The 19,097-nt window shown below is 49.2% G+C and overlaps 1 protein-coding gene across 2 annotated transcripts in view; it reads left to right on the forward strand.

Moving 5' to 3' along the window:
- SOGA1 (suppressor of glucose, autophagy associated 1) overlaps nucleotides 1-19,097 on the forward strand; it is a 66,752-nt gene that overhangs the window by 38,098 nt on the left and 9,557 nt on the right. Inside the window, exons 5-14 of one of the 2 annotated variants that reach the window (XM_037495506.2) lie at nucleotides 598-1,779; nucleotides 4,502-4,642; nucleotides 6,748-6,873; nucleotides 7,788-8,018; nucleotides 8,650-8,754; nucleotides 9,707-9,874; nucleotides 11,370-11,621; nucleotides 15,095-15,166; nucleotides 16,688-16,758; nucleotides 17,627-18,953. In XM_037495506.2, the coding sequence (XP_037351403.1) occupies nucleotides 598-1,779; nucleotides 4,502-4,642; nucleotides 6,748-6,873; nucleotides 7,788-8,018; nucleotides 8,650-8,754; nucleotides 9,707-9,874; nucleotides 11,370-11,621; nucleotides 15,095-15,166; nucleotides 16,688-16,758; nucleotides 17,627-18,953 (3,675 nt within the window). The remainder of the gene's footprint in view (nucleotides 1-597; nucleotides 1,780-4,501; nucleotides 4,643-6,747; nucleotides 6,874-7,787; nucleotides 8,019-8,649; nucleotides 8,755-9,706; nucleotides 9,875-11,369; nucleotides 11,622-15,094; nucleotides 15,167-16,687; nucleotides 16,759-17,626; nucleotides 18,954-19,097) is intronic. The other variant, XM_037495507.2, reaches the window with a different exon arrangement.

Below are 19,097 nucleotides of genomic sequence, written 5' to 3' on the forward strand. Positions count from 1 at the left end.
GACCTAATTCCAAGTGGCCCAGAGAATCCCCTAAGATGTGCACCCTTCCCCAGCTTCTACCCCACATTTTTCCTTTGTTCAGTTCCCTAACTACTGCTTATTTCACTTCCCAGAACCAGGCCTGGAGCCCATGGTTCTCACATGCTCAGATAGATAGTATAAATGTAGCACAGGGCCAGATATAGACTATATTAGCCTCCAGTGCTACTGGACTGTCAGGGTGCTAGGAAATTTTCATGATTATCTTAGTGAATCCCCTCCATGGCTTTGTGACAGAGGAAGTATTATTGTCCCATTTTATACACAAGCAAAATGCAATAGTAATGGTAGTTGTGGTAGCAGCAACAGTTGCCCTGGCAGAATGTTTTCTACTCCAGATACGTTAGTCTGTATCTGGATTCCCCAAGCTATGCATGGCGTTACATCTTTGTTGCAATGTCTAAGTTCCCCTCTCCACCCCCAGCTTCTGAGGGTCAGGGCTGCATCTAATTCATTCCTGTGTCCCCAGGACACAGTTACTGCCCCCTGAGATTCTGTAGCTGAGACTCCCAGCACTAACCTTCCTGGTCCTGTGTCCCTGTGCCCATTGCATCCCAGGAGGATAGTGCAGACCTGAAATGCCAGTTGCACTTTGCAAAGGAGGAATCGGCCCTTATGTGTAAGAAGCTCACCAAACTGGCCAAGGAAAACGACAGCATGAAAGAGGAGCTGCTTAAGTACCGCTCGCTCTATGGAGATCTGGACAGCGCCCTGTCTGCTGAGGAGCTGGCAGACGCACCCCACTCTCGTGAGACCGAACTGAAGGTGCATCTGAAGTTGGTGGAGGAGGAAGCCAACCTGCTGAGTCGCCGCATTGTGGAGCTGGAAGTGGAGAACCGAGGCCTGCGGGCCGAGATGGACGACATGAAGGATCATGGCGGGGGCTGTGGGGGCCCAGAGACACGACTGGCCTTCTCCGCGCTGGGTGGCAGCGAATGTGGGGAGAGCCTGGCTGAGCTGAGGCGACACCTGCAGTTCGTGGAGGAGGAGGCGGAGCTGCTCCGACGCTCCTCCGCGGAACTTGAAGATCAGAACAAGCTGCTGCTGACTGAGCTGGCCAAATACCGCTCGGAGCATGAACTGGACGTGACATTGTCAGAGGACAGCTGCTCGGTGCTCAGCGAGCCCTCACAGGAGGAGCTGGCCGCTGCCAAACTGCAGATCGGTGAGCTCAGCGGTAAGGTCAAGAAGCTACAGTATGAGAACCGCGTGCTCCTGTCCAACCTACAGCGCTGTGATCTCGCCTCCTGCCAGAGCACCCGACCAATGCTGGAGACCGATGCCGAGGCTGGAGATTCTGCCCAGTGTGTGCCTGCTGCACTGGGCGAGGCCCACGGGCCGCATGCTGCTCGGCTGTGCAGAGCCAGGGAGGCTGAGGCACTCCCTGGGCTGAGGGAGCAGGCGGTGCTGGTTAGCAAGGCCATTGACGTCCTGGTGGCTGATGCCAATGGCTTCTCGGCTGGCCTTCGTCTGTATCTGGACAATGAGTGTGCTGACTTTCGGCTGCATGAGGCCCCTGACAACAGTGAGGGTCCCAGGGACACCAAGCTCATCCATGCCATCTTGGTGCGACTGAGCATGCTCCAGCAGGAGCTCAATGTCTTCACCCGGAAGGCAGACAGCGTCCTGGGGAGCTCTGCCAAGGAGCAGCCAGAGCCCTTCTCATCACTGCCCGCCTTGGGCTCCCAGGGGACCTCCAAGGAGCTGCTTCTAGCCAAAGACCTTGGCTCAGACTTCCAGGTAACAATCAGGCAATATTGCTTTATTTATTTCTTTATTTATTTTAACTAGAAACTTGTTACAGAACCCACACATATGACAGAGGCACACAGCACCAGTGTACAACTTAATGCATTTTCCCAAGGGAAAACACTCCTGTAATCATCACCCACCCAGAACAAGAAAGAACTAGAACTTGACCAGCACCCCAGAAATCCCTCCTCATACTCCCTTTAAGCCACTATCACCACTCCCAAGGGGAGCCCCTCCTCCCTTGATTCAATTTTGTCTGTCTTTGAAATTTATGTAAATTGACTGATATAAGTAAGTGCACACTCGTTTGCCTGTCTTCTTTCACTCAGAGGTTATGTGTGTGGTCGTTCATCTAGTCATGACTGGATACAGTCTTCCTGAGTGATTACACCACAGTTCACTTTCTCATTTACTATTCATACATATAGGGGTCGATTCTGGGGCCCTGTCTTTTTGCCAGATTCCCCCTTCTTTTTCCTCTTGCAATTTTATATTTTGAAACAAGAATTATTTAAAAAACTAAAAGATTCGTGTCCTGTATAAAGACAAGAAACTGGACTTTCTAAAGATAAAGAACTTCCAGCTTGATGTTTATAAAATACTACTGAGAAAAATTAAAATAGCAAATGAACTCCCCCCCAACCAAAAGGAAAGCATTATTGCCAAAGTGATCCATGAACATTCAGAGTTTCAAATGTGCCTGAGATAAAAGAATGAAAGCCTCCCTCCCCTCGCTCCTTCTCATTCCTATAGGTCCAGCTAGCAAGAGTCAGAAGCAGAGATGTCCAATATGGTAGCCACGAGCTACACATGGCTATTGAAATTTAGATGAATAAAAATGACATGCAATTGAAAATTCCATTCTTCAGTGCAGCAGTCCCCTTTCAAAGGTCCAGTAGCTGCATATGTCAAATGGTACTTATCTAGGGGCCTCCCTGGTGGTACAAAGGGTTGAGCCTGAGCACTGTCAAGCTATCCACGGCCACTGCAGCATCAGCTCAATCCCTGGCCAGGGAGCTAACCCACATGGCGCAGCAGACCTCTCTTGTCTCACCCCCTATTCCCCTCAGCAGTGTACCTCAGTAGATCAGCCTCTTTTTGTTTTTTTAATATTTATTTATTTATGAATACAAGAACTGGGGTGTAGGCTAGAGGTGTGTCGGGGCTGAGAGGATTCACCAGATAAAGTGGGGAGCAGAATAGGCAGATCAACTGAAAAATGCTGCTGAGGGGAGCAGTGGGCAAGACTGGAGAGGTCTGCTGCGCCATGTGGGCTAGCTCCCTGGTAGACTGGGGATTGAACTTGTACTGCAGTGACTAGTGATAGCTTGATAGCGCTGTTTTGTTTTTTTTTTTTTAAAGAATTTGTTTACTTATTTATACAAGCACTGGGTACAGTCAGAAGCATGGGAGGGTGAGAGAATTCACCAGAGCCAGAGCGGATTACAGAGCAGGCAGACTGACGAAGTACACTTTTGAGGGGAGCAGTGGGTGGCAGGAGAGGTCTGCGCGCCATGTGGGACCCTCGCCCAGCCTCCGGGGATCGAACCAGAGCTGCAGAGGCTGCGGGCAGCTTCGCAACCCAGCACTCAACCGCTGCACCATCTGGGAGGCCCATTGATAGCGCTGTTTTTAACCCCTGCACCACCAGGGAGGCCCAAATAAATAAATCTTAAAAAAAAAAAAAGGTACCGATCTAGAATATTTCATCGTTGCATGCCAATCTTTCTTGTCAATCTTTCTCTACTTGTGCTCTCATCGACTTTTTTCCTCCAAAGTGCTTTATATTACACCTCCTGTTCCCATACAACTTATTTTTCTTGTGTACTATGATCTATTTGTTCATTTACTTATGATGCTGTATTTATAGTTCATGTACTTTGTGTGCTCAGTGCTAGAGGTGCTGTGCTAAGCTCAAACAGATATGATTCTTGCCCCCCAGCCCGTGATCATCTAGAGGGGACGAGGGATGTTAACCAAAATAGCATGCCAATGAATGTGAAATTATAAACTGAGATGAGGGTTCTCCAGGAAAGGTACTTGATTCTATGAACAAAGAAATTGACCTAGACCCTGGGTTGGGGGGGGTCTCTGATCTGAGCTGACTTCAGGAGGAAGGATTACCAGAGGAAGTGTTTTGGAAGCATTGAGGGTAGCCTGTGCCAAGGCATTGTGGAAGGAGTGTGGTGTGTCCTAGGACTAAGAGAATATAGGGGAGGTTTCATCTTCCTGAGAGCAATGCAAGGGGTCTCCCCTGTCTGTACTTAACTCTTTCACAACTGCAGTGTAGTAGCACTGTAATTTCTTGAATCCATGCCCTGCTGATCTGGCTTGGTCTTGCTATTTTTAAGTGAGCAGATGGCCCCTGTGAGGTGTCCTTCTTGGTTCTTCTTGGGGCAGAAATTAAGGGAAGTTGCACAAATGATAGTTGAGGCTGGCTCAGGTTTGTGCATAAGACAGACATTGACAGACCCTTGTTACTACTCACCTTACCTACTCATTCATCCCTTCAGTAAGCATCCATCAGGGGTTGCAGTGTCCCAATGAGGGTGGGTCTGTCCTACAGAGCTGAATCCCCTTTGGGGATTCAGGTTCCAGCCCTTGGGTGGGTGGTCAGAGTCCACAGGCCTGGGGTGGGGTCTGTTTTTGGCACAACTTGGGCCCCTCCTCATGGTTACCTTTGGTTTCTTCCTGTGCCTCTGGGGGGCAGCCGCCTGACTTCAGGGACCTGCCGGACTGGGAGCCCAGGATCCGAGAGGCCTTCCGTGCTGGTGACTTGGACTCCAAGCCCGATCCCAGCCGGAGCTTCAGACCCTACCGAGCTGAGGACAACGACTCCTACGCCTCTGAGGTGGGCCTAGGCCTACAGGGGGGTGGGTAAGAGGAGGAGATTGGGGCCTCCCTAAAGCAGAGTGATCCATGGAGGTTCTTGACTGGTAATTATATGGATTTTGAATATTCCATTGGGTTCTAAGCTTCCTGGAGCCAAGATAGATAGCCAAGGTGAAAAGAAAACCAGAGAGATTTGTGTCATTTTCATGGTCTGAACAAAGGAAGCTTATAAATTCATCTGAATAAATCAATGCTTTTTTTTTCTATACTGAATTCCACTGTGATTTAATAATTTATGTCATTTAATGGAACCCAAATTTCTGTAACAAGAAAGCAGCAGTCTCTATAGTGAGACTGACTAGATTCAAATTGTGAGTCCAGCCAGATCTGGTAGTGAGATCTAAGATAAGTCACTTTACCTCTCTGATCCTCAGTTTTTTGAACTTTAAAATAAAGGTGAGTCCTCATAAGGTTGTAGGAGGAATTAAACACATGGAAAGCCTTAGCTTAAGGCCTGGTCCTTGTTGAGTGAGGATGAGGATGATACCTCTCTGGCCCTCAGAGAGGGTACCTATGTGTGGCTGTGTGGGTATGTGTTCCCACTTTCTGGCTGCAGCTTCCCCCTCTGTCACCTAGAAGGATTAGAGTGGGTTGTGGCTAAGAATTGTGGAGTGAAGAACCCTGGAAAGTAATGTATCAAACTCTTTAAGTGGTCTGAGTTTCCTAGCAGCCATGGCAAAAAGGTGGGAAGTCATGAATACCTAGTTTTTACTTTCTGAGAAAGGGAAATAGGTCAGCTTACCTGCAGAAAGAATCCTTTCCTGTATGAATTCAATTATTATTTAATTCAACTACTCTTTATTGAGCAGTTATAATTTGGCAGACACTGTGTTGGGCCCCAAGTCCAAGAACACCAGAGATCACAGCTATTATTTAACCTCTCAAAAATTTTAAATACAAAATGGGTATATAAGATATACCTGAAGTCAGAGTCCCTTCCATAACCAAATTTCAACGCTATTGGCCAGATGATAAATGTTTGGGTTTTTTCACAGAGGGACATTTTGCCATACCTGGAAAGGTTTTGTGTAAGGAGTTGGGACTGACCCTATCTTCTCCCCCTGCCTCCCATTTAACATGACAGCATAAACATTCCCTCATTATTTACTTCCTTAAAATTTGAAATTGAACTGTGACATACATACAGAAAAATACTTGAATTGTCAGAGGATAACTCAATTAATTCTCACAAACTGAACATTCCTATGTAATCAGCAGTCAGTCAGTAAACAGAGCATGACCTGTCCCCAAGAACCTCCCTGTACTCCCGTCCAGTCACCATCCTGACTTGTAACCAAGTAGGTTAGTTTTGCCTGTTTAGCTATAACATATAACTATGTAGATATCATTCCCCATGAAAAGGTAGTTTTATTTTCTTTTTCTTAAGATTTTAGTAATAGTCATTATTATAAACAATAATTAACTACAACAAAATCCCTAAACAGCATTGTATAAAGATATGAAAAGAACAGTTAAGATCACAAGTTTATCACATAGTTAGCCTCTGTTAATATTTAGTGTGTCTGTGTCCATGTCCTTCATGTTTTTCTGTTGAGGCATACTGTGTATCTCTTTTAAAAAGACAAAACTTTTAATTCAAGTATCACAGAATAATGTACATACCATAAAGGACACTGTCCTTAAGTGTGCAGTTAAATGGATTTTTACATATGTATAGACCTATTAAACATAGATATGAATCCCTTCATTTATTTATCTACATTGTTTCTACATTTTTGCAGTTACCAGCAATGAGATAATGAACATCTTTGTGAACCAAACTTAGTTTTCATGGCAGCTTGTTTTCTTCAAATAAACTTCAAAGAGAGAAATTATCGAGTTAAAATTATAACCAGAGCTAGATTTGATATAAACTGTTTCACTTAATTGTCATGACAACCCACTGAAGAAGGAATAGTGAGTGGGTCCTGCTTGCTTTGTGCTGAAGGACGGCTCGGGCCCAACTTGCCTCTGTTGCTCCCTATCACACTCATCCTTTGATCACAGCTTCTGTGTTGCTCTGCTCGATCTCCCTCATTATCTGTGTCCTTTGTCCCTACCCAGATCAAGGAGCTGCAGCTGGTGCTAGCCGAGGCCCATGACAGCCTTCGGGGCCTGCAAGAGCAACTCTCCCAGGAGCGGCAGCTTCGGAAGGAGGAGGCCGACAACTTCAACCAGAAAATGGTCCAGGTGGGTGATGTGCAGGGCCCTCCCTGAACCTATTCCAGCCCGTCTTCCCTGAACTGAAGAAATAAATCTTAGAGTCCCCAGTCTTTAGAAGGCAAGACTGTCAGGGGACACTTGTCTTCCTGTGCTATGCTGTACTTGTCATTGTGCATTATCTGTGCTGGGCTGGGAGCCTGGGTTTCTTACTACCTGGGCGACCTCGGGCCAAGCCTCTCTCCTCTCTGACCTTCAGTTCTCATCTGTGATATACTTTCCCTCTCAGGGCTGAAAATGTGTGGCAGAATGACCATAGGCCTGGCTGGTAATCAAAACGACAGTCCTGATAATATTAAGCCCTTGCTGCATCAGGCCTGCACCATGCACTTTCCGCACATTATGTCCTTTAATCTTCCCTATGAGGTGTCGCTGTTTTACAGATGGGGAAACTGATGCCCAGGGCTCTGAAGAGCTTTGCCTAGGGTTGCACATCCAGGGCAGGTCTCCGTCTCTCAGCCATGACATCCAGTTGCTTCCTAGATTATTGCATATGCTCAGCCTTCCCCACTCCCAGCATGCCCTCTGCTGTCCACCAGGGTTACCGCTCCCTGCAGTTGTTGCCCTCTCGCCCAGGTTCCTCATTAAATGTGAGAGTTCATGGGAAGCATTGGTGCCCAGTATGTGCTGATTTTATGATGTTGTGCTTTTTATACTCAAAGCTGGGTTTAGATCCCAGCTTTTACTGATCTGTAACTGTGATTACCACTTTTATTAGTTTCTCTTCCTAGGGTAGCAGAGGGCAGTGTTTATCTCAACAGAATGAGCTGCTCCCGTTGGAATCCCTGGCAGGGATCACTAAGGGGGCACCGCCCAAATTGTCCTCTCTGTTCTGGTCTGAAGCCTGGAATGGGTGGGGTTGCTCATGCTTGTTCCCCTCCTAGCTGAAGGAGGACCAGCAGAGGGCGCTCCTGAGGCGGGAGTTTGAACTGCAAAGTCTGAGCCTTCAACGAAGGCTGGAGCAGAAATTCTGGAGCCAGGAGAAGAACATGCTGGTGCAGGAATCCCAACAGTTCAAGCACAACTTCCTGCTGCTCTTCATGAAGCTTAGGTGGTTCCTCAAGCGCTGGAGGCAGGGCAAGATTTTGCCCAGCGAGAGGGATGACTTCCTAGAGGTAGGGTTCCCCGGGCACTGGGGCTAGGGTGGAGTGCGGTGAGGGAGATAGCATGAGAGGGAGATCCTGCTGGGGTTACACACTCCTGAGGCTCATATCTGAGCCTCTGCTTGCAGGCTTCTGTGAGAACTAGTTGTTGACTGAGCACAGTGGCTGGTGCGGGGGATATCTAGTGAGGAAGACAGACGTGGTGTGGGTCTCACCAGGAGAAAGTCTCCTTGGGGGCTGGTAGGTCTCTACTCTGAATGCCTTGGTACCAAGCCCCCCTCCCGGAAAGGCTCCCTCCACCCTCGCAAACCTTTCATTGTCCTCATGGGGTGCCTGTGGCACTGACCACAATGTCTACCTTAACCCTGCCTGATGACATGGTTATTACTGAGCAGCCCTCTGGGACACATCATGGACCTTGGGGCAGAGAGATGTGTGGGACCAGAAGGGCCTGACTGTCCCGCTGTGCTCCCCACCTGATGGTGTCCAGGGTCAAATTAAAACTCTGGGTGCCTTTGGTCTAACCTGTGCCATGTATCCCCATTCTTTCTTCCTGCCAGCTATGCAGTCCTTTTCTATCTGGGTCAAGAGCTTGACTCCCCTCCCCCTGTTGAGTGTATTTTTTTTTTTTTTTTTTATATAGGTAAATAGCATGAAGGAGCTATACCTGCTAATGGAGGAGGAGGAATTAAATGCCCAGCATTCTGATAACAAGACCTGCATGGGGGACAGCTGGACCCAAAATACGGTGTGTTTTCAGCCCATTCCCAATCCCGTCCATTTGTTCCTTTTTCTGTCTAGTGATCACATCCTGCGGTCTTCTTTGACCCCAGTCCTGCACTGGGCACTAGAGCTGCAGGGAGTGATTGCCTGGCTACTGGCCCTAGGTGCTTGGTGCTGTGGGATGCATAAGTCACCCCAGGACAGTGACAGAGGGCCAGAGGGTAATAGGTGAGAGAGAGCAATTAGTTGTCTTTGGAGTATAGGGGAAAGTATTATACAGAAGGGGGTCACAGGTGGTGGGTTTTGAAGAATGAGTAGGAGCTTAAATGATAAAGATTGGGGCCCAATCTAGATAAAGAGACTGTGCTTGCAGGGGTGTGGCAAGGAATTCTGGGCCTGATTGCAACTTGGAATATACGTAGTAGATGTAAGGACATCAGGCTGGAGCCATAAAGAGGGACCTTATGGCCTAGAGTCAGGAATCAAACTGTGGAATAGAGAGAGCAGCAGGGTCAGGCTCCAGAGTCACACACGATGACCTTGGATATGGGTAGGGGCAGGTATTAGACCCAGGAGAGATGATTGGAACCCTGTCAGGCAATTAGGGAGGCTCCATGCTTTGGACTCCCCATCTGGCTTGAGATGAGTCGCGCATGCAGATCTGAAGCAAGGAGAACGTCCAGAGCCTAGAGCCGCAGAACCTTGAAAAAGCCTTCACCTAGCGCAGATTTAGACTGAATAGTTATTGCTGTAACTGCAGGGTCCTGTGTTTATATGAGACTGGGGTGCATGTTGGCCTAAGAGGTGGCCAGAGCTGGGTTTGTCATGCCCATTTTGCAAAGTGAGATGACCAGAGACGTGGTGGGACTTGCTCAAGACCTGGTAGAATCTCAGCTGGACTCTGGGTGAGTGTGGCCAGCCCAGGCCTCTCCCCCATGTGTTGGGAAGCTCTGACACAGGCCTTGTCCCATCTGCAGCCTAACGAGTACATCAAGACACTGGCTGACATGAAGGTGACCCTGAAGGAGCTGTGCTGGCTGCTCCGGGATGAACGCCGTGGTCTGACGGAGCTTCAGCAGCAGTTTGCCAAGGCCAAGGCCACTTGGGAGACAGAGAGAGCAGAGCTGAAGAGCCATACAGCCCAGGTGCGTCTCTCAGCTGTCAGATTTGGGAGCAGGGTGCCTAGAAGCATAGGAAGCCCTTCCCATCACTTTGTTTCCCAGAGAGGGCAAGAGACTTTCCTAGAGTCACACAGCAAGGGTGACCTAAAACAATGGGGAGCAGGACTTAATGGACCTGGGAAGGAAGCACAGATGGGCGTGTGGGGACAGCACAAGTATCTCCCCTGCACCATGGCCCACAGGGAAGGCAGATGAGGATGAGGGAAGCCAGAACACTCAAATGCCAGTCTGCACTTGGTGAATCCCTTCACCTACATGTCAACTCCTGCTGCCAGCTGTTCTCATTAGGCTTCCCTGAACCCCCTGCTCTGTTTTACTCCTTCCACTCAAACTGGAGGACTCCTTCCCTATAACAATATGACCAAATGAGCTTTAACCAGAAGCCTGGGTATTTGGTCTCTGCTGTGTGCCTGGAGGCAAGTTGCTGCCCCTCTCTGGTTTGAAAAGTGTGAGTAGGATTCCTCCTAGCTGTGCTCTGACCATCCCTGCCTCCTGCCATGATTCTGAAGGGCTTCCGCTGCAGGCTGCCTTCCCATGCATCATGGGCCCCTGAAAGTGGGCACATTGATGATCTCTGCTGGACAAGTGACAAAAAGACACAAATGAGTTAAGTTTCTTTCTCAAGGACTCCCAGCTAGTAAGTGGCAGACCTGACCATTGCCTTCCAAACCGTTGCTCCTCCTGCCTTTCCAAGACCATGATTCCCCTTCTTCCTAGTGCTTGTGGGCTTCTAGCTTCCTGGTGCTGCCATGCTCTCCTCCTGACCTGACCTGCAGATCTCTCACTGCGACCCCCTCTGCACCTTCCACAGTGCGTGCTATTCCTGATAATCTGGCCAATACTGAGGGTTAACACCCCAGACCACAGCTAGGAGGGCGTGGGGTGCATTGATTCTTGAGGTTGCACATTTCCCTCTTGCCACCTTGAGGCTTGGGGCCAAGAAAGCCGTCACACTGCACACATTCATTACATGACTGCGCACATCCCAGCACAGGGCTGGGAGTGGGGAAGGGGGGACATCATAGGGTCCCAGCTCTTTAGGAAGGGAGGTAAAACTTGTCCCCCCAAATGTAACTCCATATCAAGGTAAGAGAAGATGGACTGTCATGAGAAGCAATGGCAGAAGAACCTCTGTCATTTTGTAGCTCTGTGACCTGAGACAAATAGCCTCTGAACCTCTTCTTCCTCTGTAAAATAGCATAGCAGTTATCTTGCTGAGTTTCCATGGGGATGCTGAGATAATGATTGAAGAGCCCTTAGCACATGTATCTGTAGAGAGAGTGCCACAGCCTTGATTGTGAAGAAGGGTTAGTTCTGCATGGAGAGATGAGGGGTACTCCTAGGAGGGTTCTCTCCCCCGTTCCCTCCTGTGTTCAAGAGAGAAGAAGGGTGGATGGTGGGAGGGCTGAGAGGAGGGGTTCTCCTGGTGCCAGACGTTCAGTTTGCTCTTCTTCTGCAGATGGAGCTGAAGGCTGGGAAGGGGGCTGGGGAACGGCCAGGGCCCGACTGGAAAGCAGCACTACAGAGGGAGCGTGAGGAGCAGCAGCACCTCCTGGCTGAGTCCTATAGTGCTGTCATGGAGCTGACGCGGCAGCTACAGATCAGTGAACGCAACTGGAGTCAGGAGAAGCTGCAACTGGTGGAGCGGCTTCAGGGTGAGAAGCAGCAGGTGGAGCAGCAGGTAAAGGAGCTGCAGAACTGCCTGAGCCAGGTGAGAGAGCTGTCCCCAGTCCAAGATGACTCAAGCCACAGGGGGAGTCACTGTATGAAAAGTCTAGGAATGAACTCATTCTGGTATAGATGGATCCAGGTGCTCAGAAAATGCAAAAGGAAATAAATAGGTCTTTCTCTCTGCCGTGATCTCTCAGAATTGTGTTCCTCTGTGTTTTATTCTTAAGCATGCTATCCTCAAATATGGTCACTGTTAGTTTTGTGCTCATAAATTGCAATGAAAAGTTTGCTTTTCTGTATGACTCTGATTGGCCAGGTGTGAGTCATGCTACCATCCCTGGAACCTGCCAAAACTCAGGAACTTGGGAAAAAACCAAACATGGCTCCCCATGGAAAAATTGGTCTCTGATGCAAGATTGGTGGGGGTGGGGGTGGGGTGGGCTGTGGGTGCGTAGGAAAAACAATCACTGATCATTATATCCCTATTACAGTTAACATCATGCACCCAGCCACCACCCAAGCTGCAAGGCTCCACTTTTTGTTGTGAATTTTCCTTTGTTTTACTTTTTATTTTAATTATATAAATTAGGACTTCATCTTTTAGTAAGACCCCAATATGCAAAAGCATGCTCCAACCCATTTCCTTTCTTGCTATTTAAATTTATAATCACAGGAATTTTTTTAATCTTTAATGGAGCCATAGTGTACTTGTTTATACTTTGCCACTTTCATGGAGAGCTCCTACTTCGTGACAGAGTTGAGGGTGAACTCATTCAGTGTAACTGCTGCTTGGTGTTCCCAGCACAAACACCATGATTGATTATTCCATTTGATGAAATTGAGATTGTTTTTAGTTTTTCACTATTAAAAGTAGTGGTTCATTGACCATCCCCACACATGCATGAATTATTTCAGTAGGATAGATTCTTAGAAGTGACACTGCTAGGTCTGAGGACATATGCATTTGTATTTGCTAGAATCTGCCAAACCAACCCAACAGAAAGGCTTTGCCCAATTACATTCCCACTGGTAGCACAGTGAGAAGTGTCTTTTTGTTTTATTTTTGCCAGTTCTATGATTATCAATATTTAGTAGTACCTGAGGTGCAAGGCTGAGTTACCTTTAGGTGTAGCTAGATCCAGGTACCCCGACAATGAGGTCCAAGGTAGTAGCTCTGTCAGGTGTAGCTGGATTCAGGGGCTCAGTGAATGAGTATAAAATGCTGTCTCATTACCTTAATTTGCACTTCTCTGATTTCAGTGGAAGGTGAACATCTTTTCATGAGTTTATCGAGCATTTGTATTTTCTCTTTCTTACAATATCTCCTAACCACCAGCAGTCCTGCAAGGTCACTACCACTAACCCCTTTTTCAGATGTGGGGACTGAGGCTAAGGTATCTGGCCTCAGTAAGGGCCAGAGCTTATATCTGGCAAAACTGTCAAATCTGCAGACTCCTGATGCTGGGCCTTGCCCGCTCCCCAAGGACAGAACTCCCTAGGGTCACATCCACTAGGAACACTTGCTTGGTGAGTGCAGGGCAGCATGTCCCATGTCATAAGCAAATCAGATGCATCTATTTGCATCATCAAACCAAAGTCCTTTTTATAAAATAGTGTCTCCTTTATTTTATTTATTTATTTTTGTGTAGAAGAACTGGGGTACAGGCCAGAGATGTAGGGAGTGAGAGGATTCACCAGAGACAGAGTGGGGAGCAGAACAGGCAGATCTACTGAAATACACTGTTGAGGGGAGCAGTGGGCGAGACAGGAGAGGTCTGCTGTGCCATGTGCGTCAGCTCCCTGGCTGGGGATCGAGCTCAGGCTGTAGAGGTGATATAGTGCTGAGACTCAACCCCTAGGCCACCAGGGAAGTTCCAATATCTCCTTTAAAAAAATATATATGTTGGGGCCTCCCTGGGGGAGCAAGGGGTTAAGTACTGCCCTATGAAGCAATCTGCAGCCTCTGCAGCATGAGTTCGATCCCAGGCTGGCCAGGGAGCAACCCGCATGGTGAGGCAGACCTCTCCTGTCTCTCCTGCTGCTCCCCTAGCAGTGTATTTCAGTCAGTCTGCCTGTTCTGTTCCCCACTCTGTCTCTGGTGGATCCTCTCACCCCCCTGCATCTCTGGCCTGTGCCCCAGCTCTTGTATGCATAAATAAATAAATCTTTAAAAAATAAATTAAAAAAAATAAAAAATATATATATATGTTAACAACCCCAACCAAGTCACTTCTGATTGCTGGTCTTCACTTATATAATGGGGATGGCTGTTCTTGACTTCATCCCACAAAGCAGCTATGGAAATGGAAGGAATTTACATGACAGTTCCCAAGCACCACTTCTAACTGGGGCTTGAGTGACACTGCAGTACTCATTTGCTACTGCTCATCCATGGTGGTGTTAATTTGTTATTGCCTTTATTACTATTGTCTTTGTTGGGTTCGCAAGAAGCAACGCCTGAGACATGAGTTCAAGCACAAGTAGGGTGACAACCCGTTGTGCATTTCCTGGGACTTATCCTTTTAAAACTGGGACAGTCCAAGGCAAAGCCTCCTAGTTTTTTTAAGACTGAGGGTTTTCTGAGACGTAGGACTTTCAGTGATCAAACTGGGAATGTTCTGAGCAAATTTGATGAGTTTGTTACAAATGACTTGTAAAGGGATGGTGGAAACCAGGGTCGGGAGGGGAAGAAGCCAAGGGAGGATGTGCTTTCTGCGAAGTCTGCCTTCAGCTTGGTCTAGGAGAAGCCTCAGGAGGGTGAACAGGAACTGACTCATAGTTTGTCCACCATGAGGCAAGTGGTTGACCTTCTGGCCTTCATTGGTCATTGGCAGAGATCAGGTCCCTGTTGGCCCAAAGGCAATCCTCGAGAGATGATTGCAGCAGCAGATGGGGCAGGCCGCCAAGTCCTGGGAGCTGCTACTTCTGCTGTAACTCACCTGCCCAGCTGTGGACTGATTCCTTTCCTTCCTTAGGCTTGATCCTTTTACCTGGGAAATGGAAATAACAATAGTAACATCTACCCCATGCAGTTGCTGTGAGGATTAAATGAACTAGTGTGTGGTAGTAAGTGAGTTCCATCACATGCCCCCTGGGGCGCCAGGAGGGGAGGGAATCAGAGGCCGCCCCAAGGTCCAGTAGGAAAGGAGAGAGTGCAGGGATCCAGCAGTGATGGCTACTGTAGACGGGGCTGCGGGGTTTTGTATTTGCCATCCTGATGTGATTTGACTGCCGCTTGGCTGATCTAGCTGTTTCAGGAACTGTAGTGTGAGTTTCCATGAATAGCTGTTCCTTGTTAGGTATAATGACCTCTCTAAGGACACTTTTAAGTAGTTGCTTTCCTTATCATTCTCAAAATCCACCTGTTGGCGGCTCAGACTTGGTGCCCATTGGGAAGGGGGCTCCTCGTTCATGATCGGGGTCCTTGGGTTGCTGAGTGGAGCCCCATATAAAGCAGGCCCCTGCGTCACCAGCTTTGCCTGCCACTGACCTGCCTTCTTGATCTTTGCCCAGCTGCAGAAGGCTGCTGACCCCTGGGTCCTGAAGCACTCAGACCTGGAGAAGCAGGACAACAGCTGGAAAGAGGTGAGTGGGCAGAGACTGCCCATGTTCTCTTGGCTCCTAGCTTCACTAGAAATTTCCTCATTTTGGGCGGACATGACACAGGGGGCTAATCCTGTCCCACTGGTCATATTCTTACCCTTGGACTCCCCAACCCTGGGGTCTCTATTCCAGTTTGTGGTTTGGGAGGTTTTTTTTTTTTTTTTTAATATTTATTTATTTATACATACAAGAATTGAGGTACAGGCCAGAGTTGTGGGGGGTGAGAGGGTTCACCAGAGACAGAGAGGGGAACAGAACAGGCAGACTGACTGAAATACACTGCTGAGAGGAGCAGTGGGCGAGTCAGGAGAGGTCTGCTCCGCCATGTGGGTAGCTCCCTGGCCAGGGTTCGAACTCGCGCTGCAGTGACTGCGGATAGCTTCATAGGTTGCGTCTTAACCCCTTGCGCCATCAGGGAGGCCCAGGTTTGGGAACTAATGTTTGAAGGGCCCCCTCCAGTTCCATCCCATCCCTGGAGGAAAGGTTGGATATGTTTCTATTCTTTTTTTTTTTTTAAGGTTTTATTTATTTATCCATAGAAGAACTGGGTGTAGGCCAGAGGTGTTGGGGGGGAGAGGATTCACCAGAGAAAGAGTGGGGAGCAAGGCAGGAAGATCTACTGAAATACACTGCTGAGGGGAGAAGTAAGTGAGACAGGAGAGGTCTGCTGCGCCATGTGGGCTAGTTCCCTGGCTGGGGATCAAACTCAGGCCACAGGCTTAACCCCTACGCCACCCTGTGTTTCTATTCTTATCTTGCCCTCTTTGTGCCTTTGTAAAAAGCAGGGCCTCTTAATAGCTGTGTGATCTCAAGTAAGTTACTCTCCCTCTCTGGGCTCCAGTTACCTCATTGGTAAAATGAGAATCACATTCTCTGCCTTGTACAAATTCTAATTGTGGAAATCAATACTATAATGTTGGTAAAGTTTGGTCCTGAACCTCAGGTGTATTGTCCATATAGGAATACACCTGGAAACCAAACAGAGACCACACAGTCCCTTCGTGTCACACATATAATCTTCATGACAGCCCAAGGAAGTGGTGTATGAGTCAGGAGAGTTGGTTACCAGCAACAAAATCAATTCTGGGGAACTGAGGCAGGAGGTGGTTTTATCAGGGGCTCAAGAGGGCTGGTGATGCAAGATCAGAAAATTGGTGCAGGTCCTGGGAGATCTGTTCTGGAACTGGGGCGAGACAGGCTGGAATTCTTGTGCAGGGATTCCTGCACCTAACAGAGAACACTGGCTGCTTTGTTGTTGCCACCACATTTGGAGTAAATTTGAATGGGACTCTTTTCCTTGGGGTTCTCTCTTGGAGCCCCAGTTGGCCAAGGCGGGATCACACACCCATGGAGGAAGGGTTAGACACACACCAGAAACTGACCAATGGGATTCTGTGCTGACCTCACTCCTGTTCTACAAAAAGAGCTGGGGTCAGTTCTCATGCTAACCTCATCTTGGCCCCGGAGGCAGAACTGACTCTTCCTGTCTCTCTTCCTTAACAGACACGCAGTGAGAAGATCCACGACAAGGAGGCTGCTTCTGAAGCTGAGCTTGGGGGAACCGGCTTAAAAAGGTGCTAGTACCCCCTTGGCATGCTCAGCCCTGCAGCTCACCCCCTGCCCCACTCTGTAAACCAATTCCACACCTTTGCCTCTTCTTCCACACCTCTGCACCATCTGCCTCTCTCAGCAGAACCGGGAGAATAGTTTGTAGAGAACCCAAGTCATCCAGGAGCTTGGAAACTTGGGACAATGGGAATTTTTGCCTACAGTTTTGCTGTTTGTTCGATTCTGGCCATGGAAAACTAAGGCCCCCAATTATCCTAGTGGCAAAGAAACTCGAGCTCCTGTTGGTTGTTTCTTCTGTCTCTGTGGTTGGGAGACTCAAGCTGGACGCCCCTTCCCAGGATTATTGAGCAGCATCCTCTGGGTCTATGCTGTGGCTGAGGCCTGTGAGGACCATTAGGAAACCCTTAAGAGGAGAGAGGACACTGGCAATGAGAGCAGCTGGAGTAGGTGGGCCTAGGAGCCAGAGGGTGGGCTTTGGAGTCAGAGGGCAGGGTTTGAATTCCAGCTCCACTGTTTTGTACTGGGTTATAACCTTGGGCATACATCCCACCCATTTCATCTCATTGGGATAAGAAGAGTTACTTTCTAGGGCTAACAGAGGATGAACGGTGTGGCATGTACTAGACATTTTTAGTCATCAGGTTCTGTCTGGTGGATTCTTGAATTCCTCATTCAAAAATGTAATGAGGACTCAAGACATGGGGTAGAGGCAAGAACATTCGGGTTTATTGTAAGCAAGAAAACAAGAGACTGAGCTCCAGGGAGACTCTTTGTAGAAGGAGGCTCCTGGAATAAAGTGCAAAACCCGTTGTGCCTGCTGCGTGGATGATACCCTCCACTAACACTGCTCTTTTTCTGCCCTGCTCTTCCCAGGACCAAATCAGTTTCCTCCATGTCTGAATTTGAAAGTTTGCTTGACTGTTCCCCCTACCTTGCCAGTGAAGCTACCCGAGGCAAGAAACTGCCAAACAACCCTACCTTTGCCTTTGTGGGCACCCAACCAGTGGACCCAGAGAAGGACACCCAGGAACAGCCGGGGCTACCCTCACAGGGCTGCCAGGAGCCAGTGGGCAGGCAGATGCAGCGCAGCTACACGGCTCCAGACAAGACAGGCATCCGAGTCTACTACAGCCCCCCAGTGGCCCGGCGCCTGGGCGTCCCCGTGGTACACGACAGGGAGGGTAAGATCATCATCGAGCCCGGCTTCCTCTTCACCACAGCCAAGCCCAAAGAGTCCACTGAGGCCGATGGGCTGGCTGAGAGCTCCTACAGCCGGTGGCTCTGCAATTTTTCACGGCAGCGCCTGGACGGGGGCTCAGGGGGCGGCCCCTCATCATCTGGGACTGGCTTCCCAGCAGCCCTACACGACTTTGAGATATCAGGCAATATGAGTGACGACATGAAGGAGATCACCAACTGTGTGCGCCAGGCCATGCGCTCCGGCTCGCTGGAGAGGAAAGTAAAGAGCACCTCTAGCCAGACAGTGGGCCTGACCAGTGTGGGCACACAGACCATCCGCATGGTCAGTGTGGGCCTGCAGACTGACCCGCCCCGCAGCAGCCTGCACAGCAAGAGCTGGTCACCCCGCAGCTCCTCGCTGGTGTCTGTGCGCAGCAAACAGATCTCCTCCTCTCTAGACAAGGTACACTCTCGCATCGAGCGGCCGTGCTGCTCCCCCAAGTATGGCTCGCCCAAGCTACAGAGGCGGTCCGTGTCCAAGCTGGACAGCGCCAAGGACCGCAGCCTGTGGAACCTGCACCAGGGCAAGCAGAACGGCTCAGCCTGGGCCCGGTCTACCACCACGCGGGACAGCCCTGTGTTGAGGAACATAAATGATGGCCTGTCCAGCCTCTTCAGTGTGGTGGAGCACTCGGGGAGCACGGAGTCCATCTGGAAATTGGGCATGTCCGAGGCCCGGGCCAAGCCTGAGCCTCCCAAGTATGGCATTGTGCAGGAGTTCTTCCGCAATGTGTGCGGCCGGGCCCCAAGCCCCACTGCGGCAGCAGGAGAGGAGAGCACTAAGAAACCAGAGCCCCTCTCCCCAGCCAGCTACCATCAGCCAGAGGGCATGGCCAGGATCCTGAACAAGAAGGCTGCCAAATCAGGTAGCGGTGAGGAGGCCAGACTCACCATGCTTCCCCAGGTGGGGAAGGATGGTGTCCCCCGAGATACAGATGGAGCCACTATCCTTCCCAATGAGGTAGGTGGTTGGGTTCTCCTCTGTTTCTTTGGAGGTGGGTTTGGCTTATGAGGTTCAAGCTCTTTGGTTTTTAAACTCAGGAACTATGGTCATGTGTTTCAAAAGTCCTTGTGCTAGCCTGGAGTGAGGAGTGAAACTCCAGAT

Source organism: Talpa occidentalis, unplaced genomic scaffold (assembly GCF_014898055.3).
Source record: "Talpa occidentalis isolate TD23 unplaced genomic scaffold, MPIMG_talOcc4v2.1 talOcc4.10, whole genome shotgun sequence".
Lineage (NCBI taxonomy): Eukaryota > Metazoa > Chordata > Mammalia > Eulipotyphla > Talpidae > Talpa > Talpa occidentalis.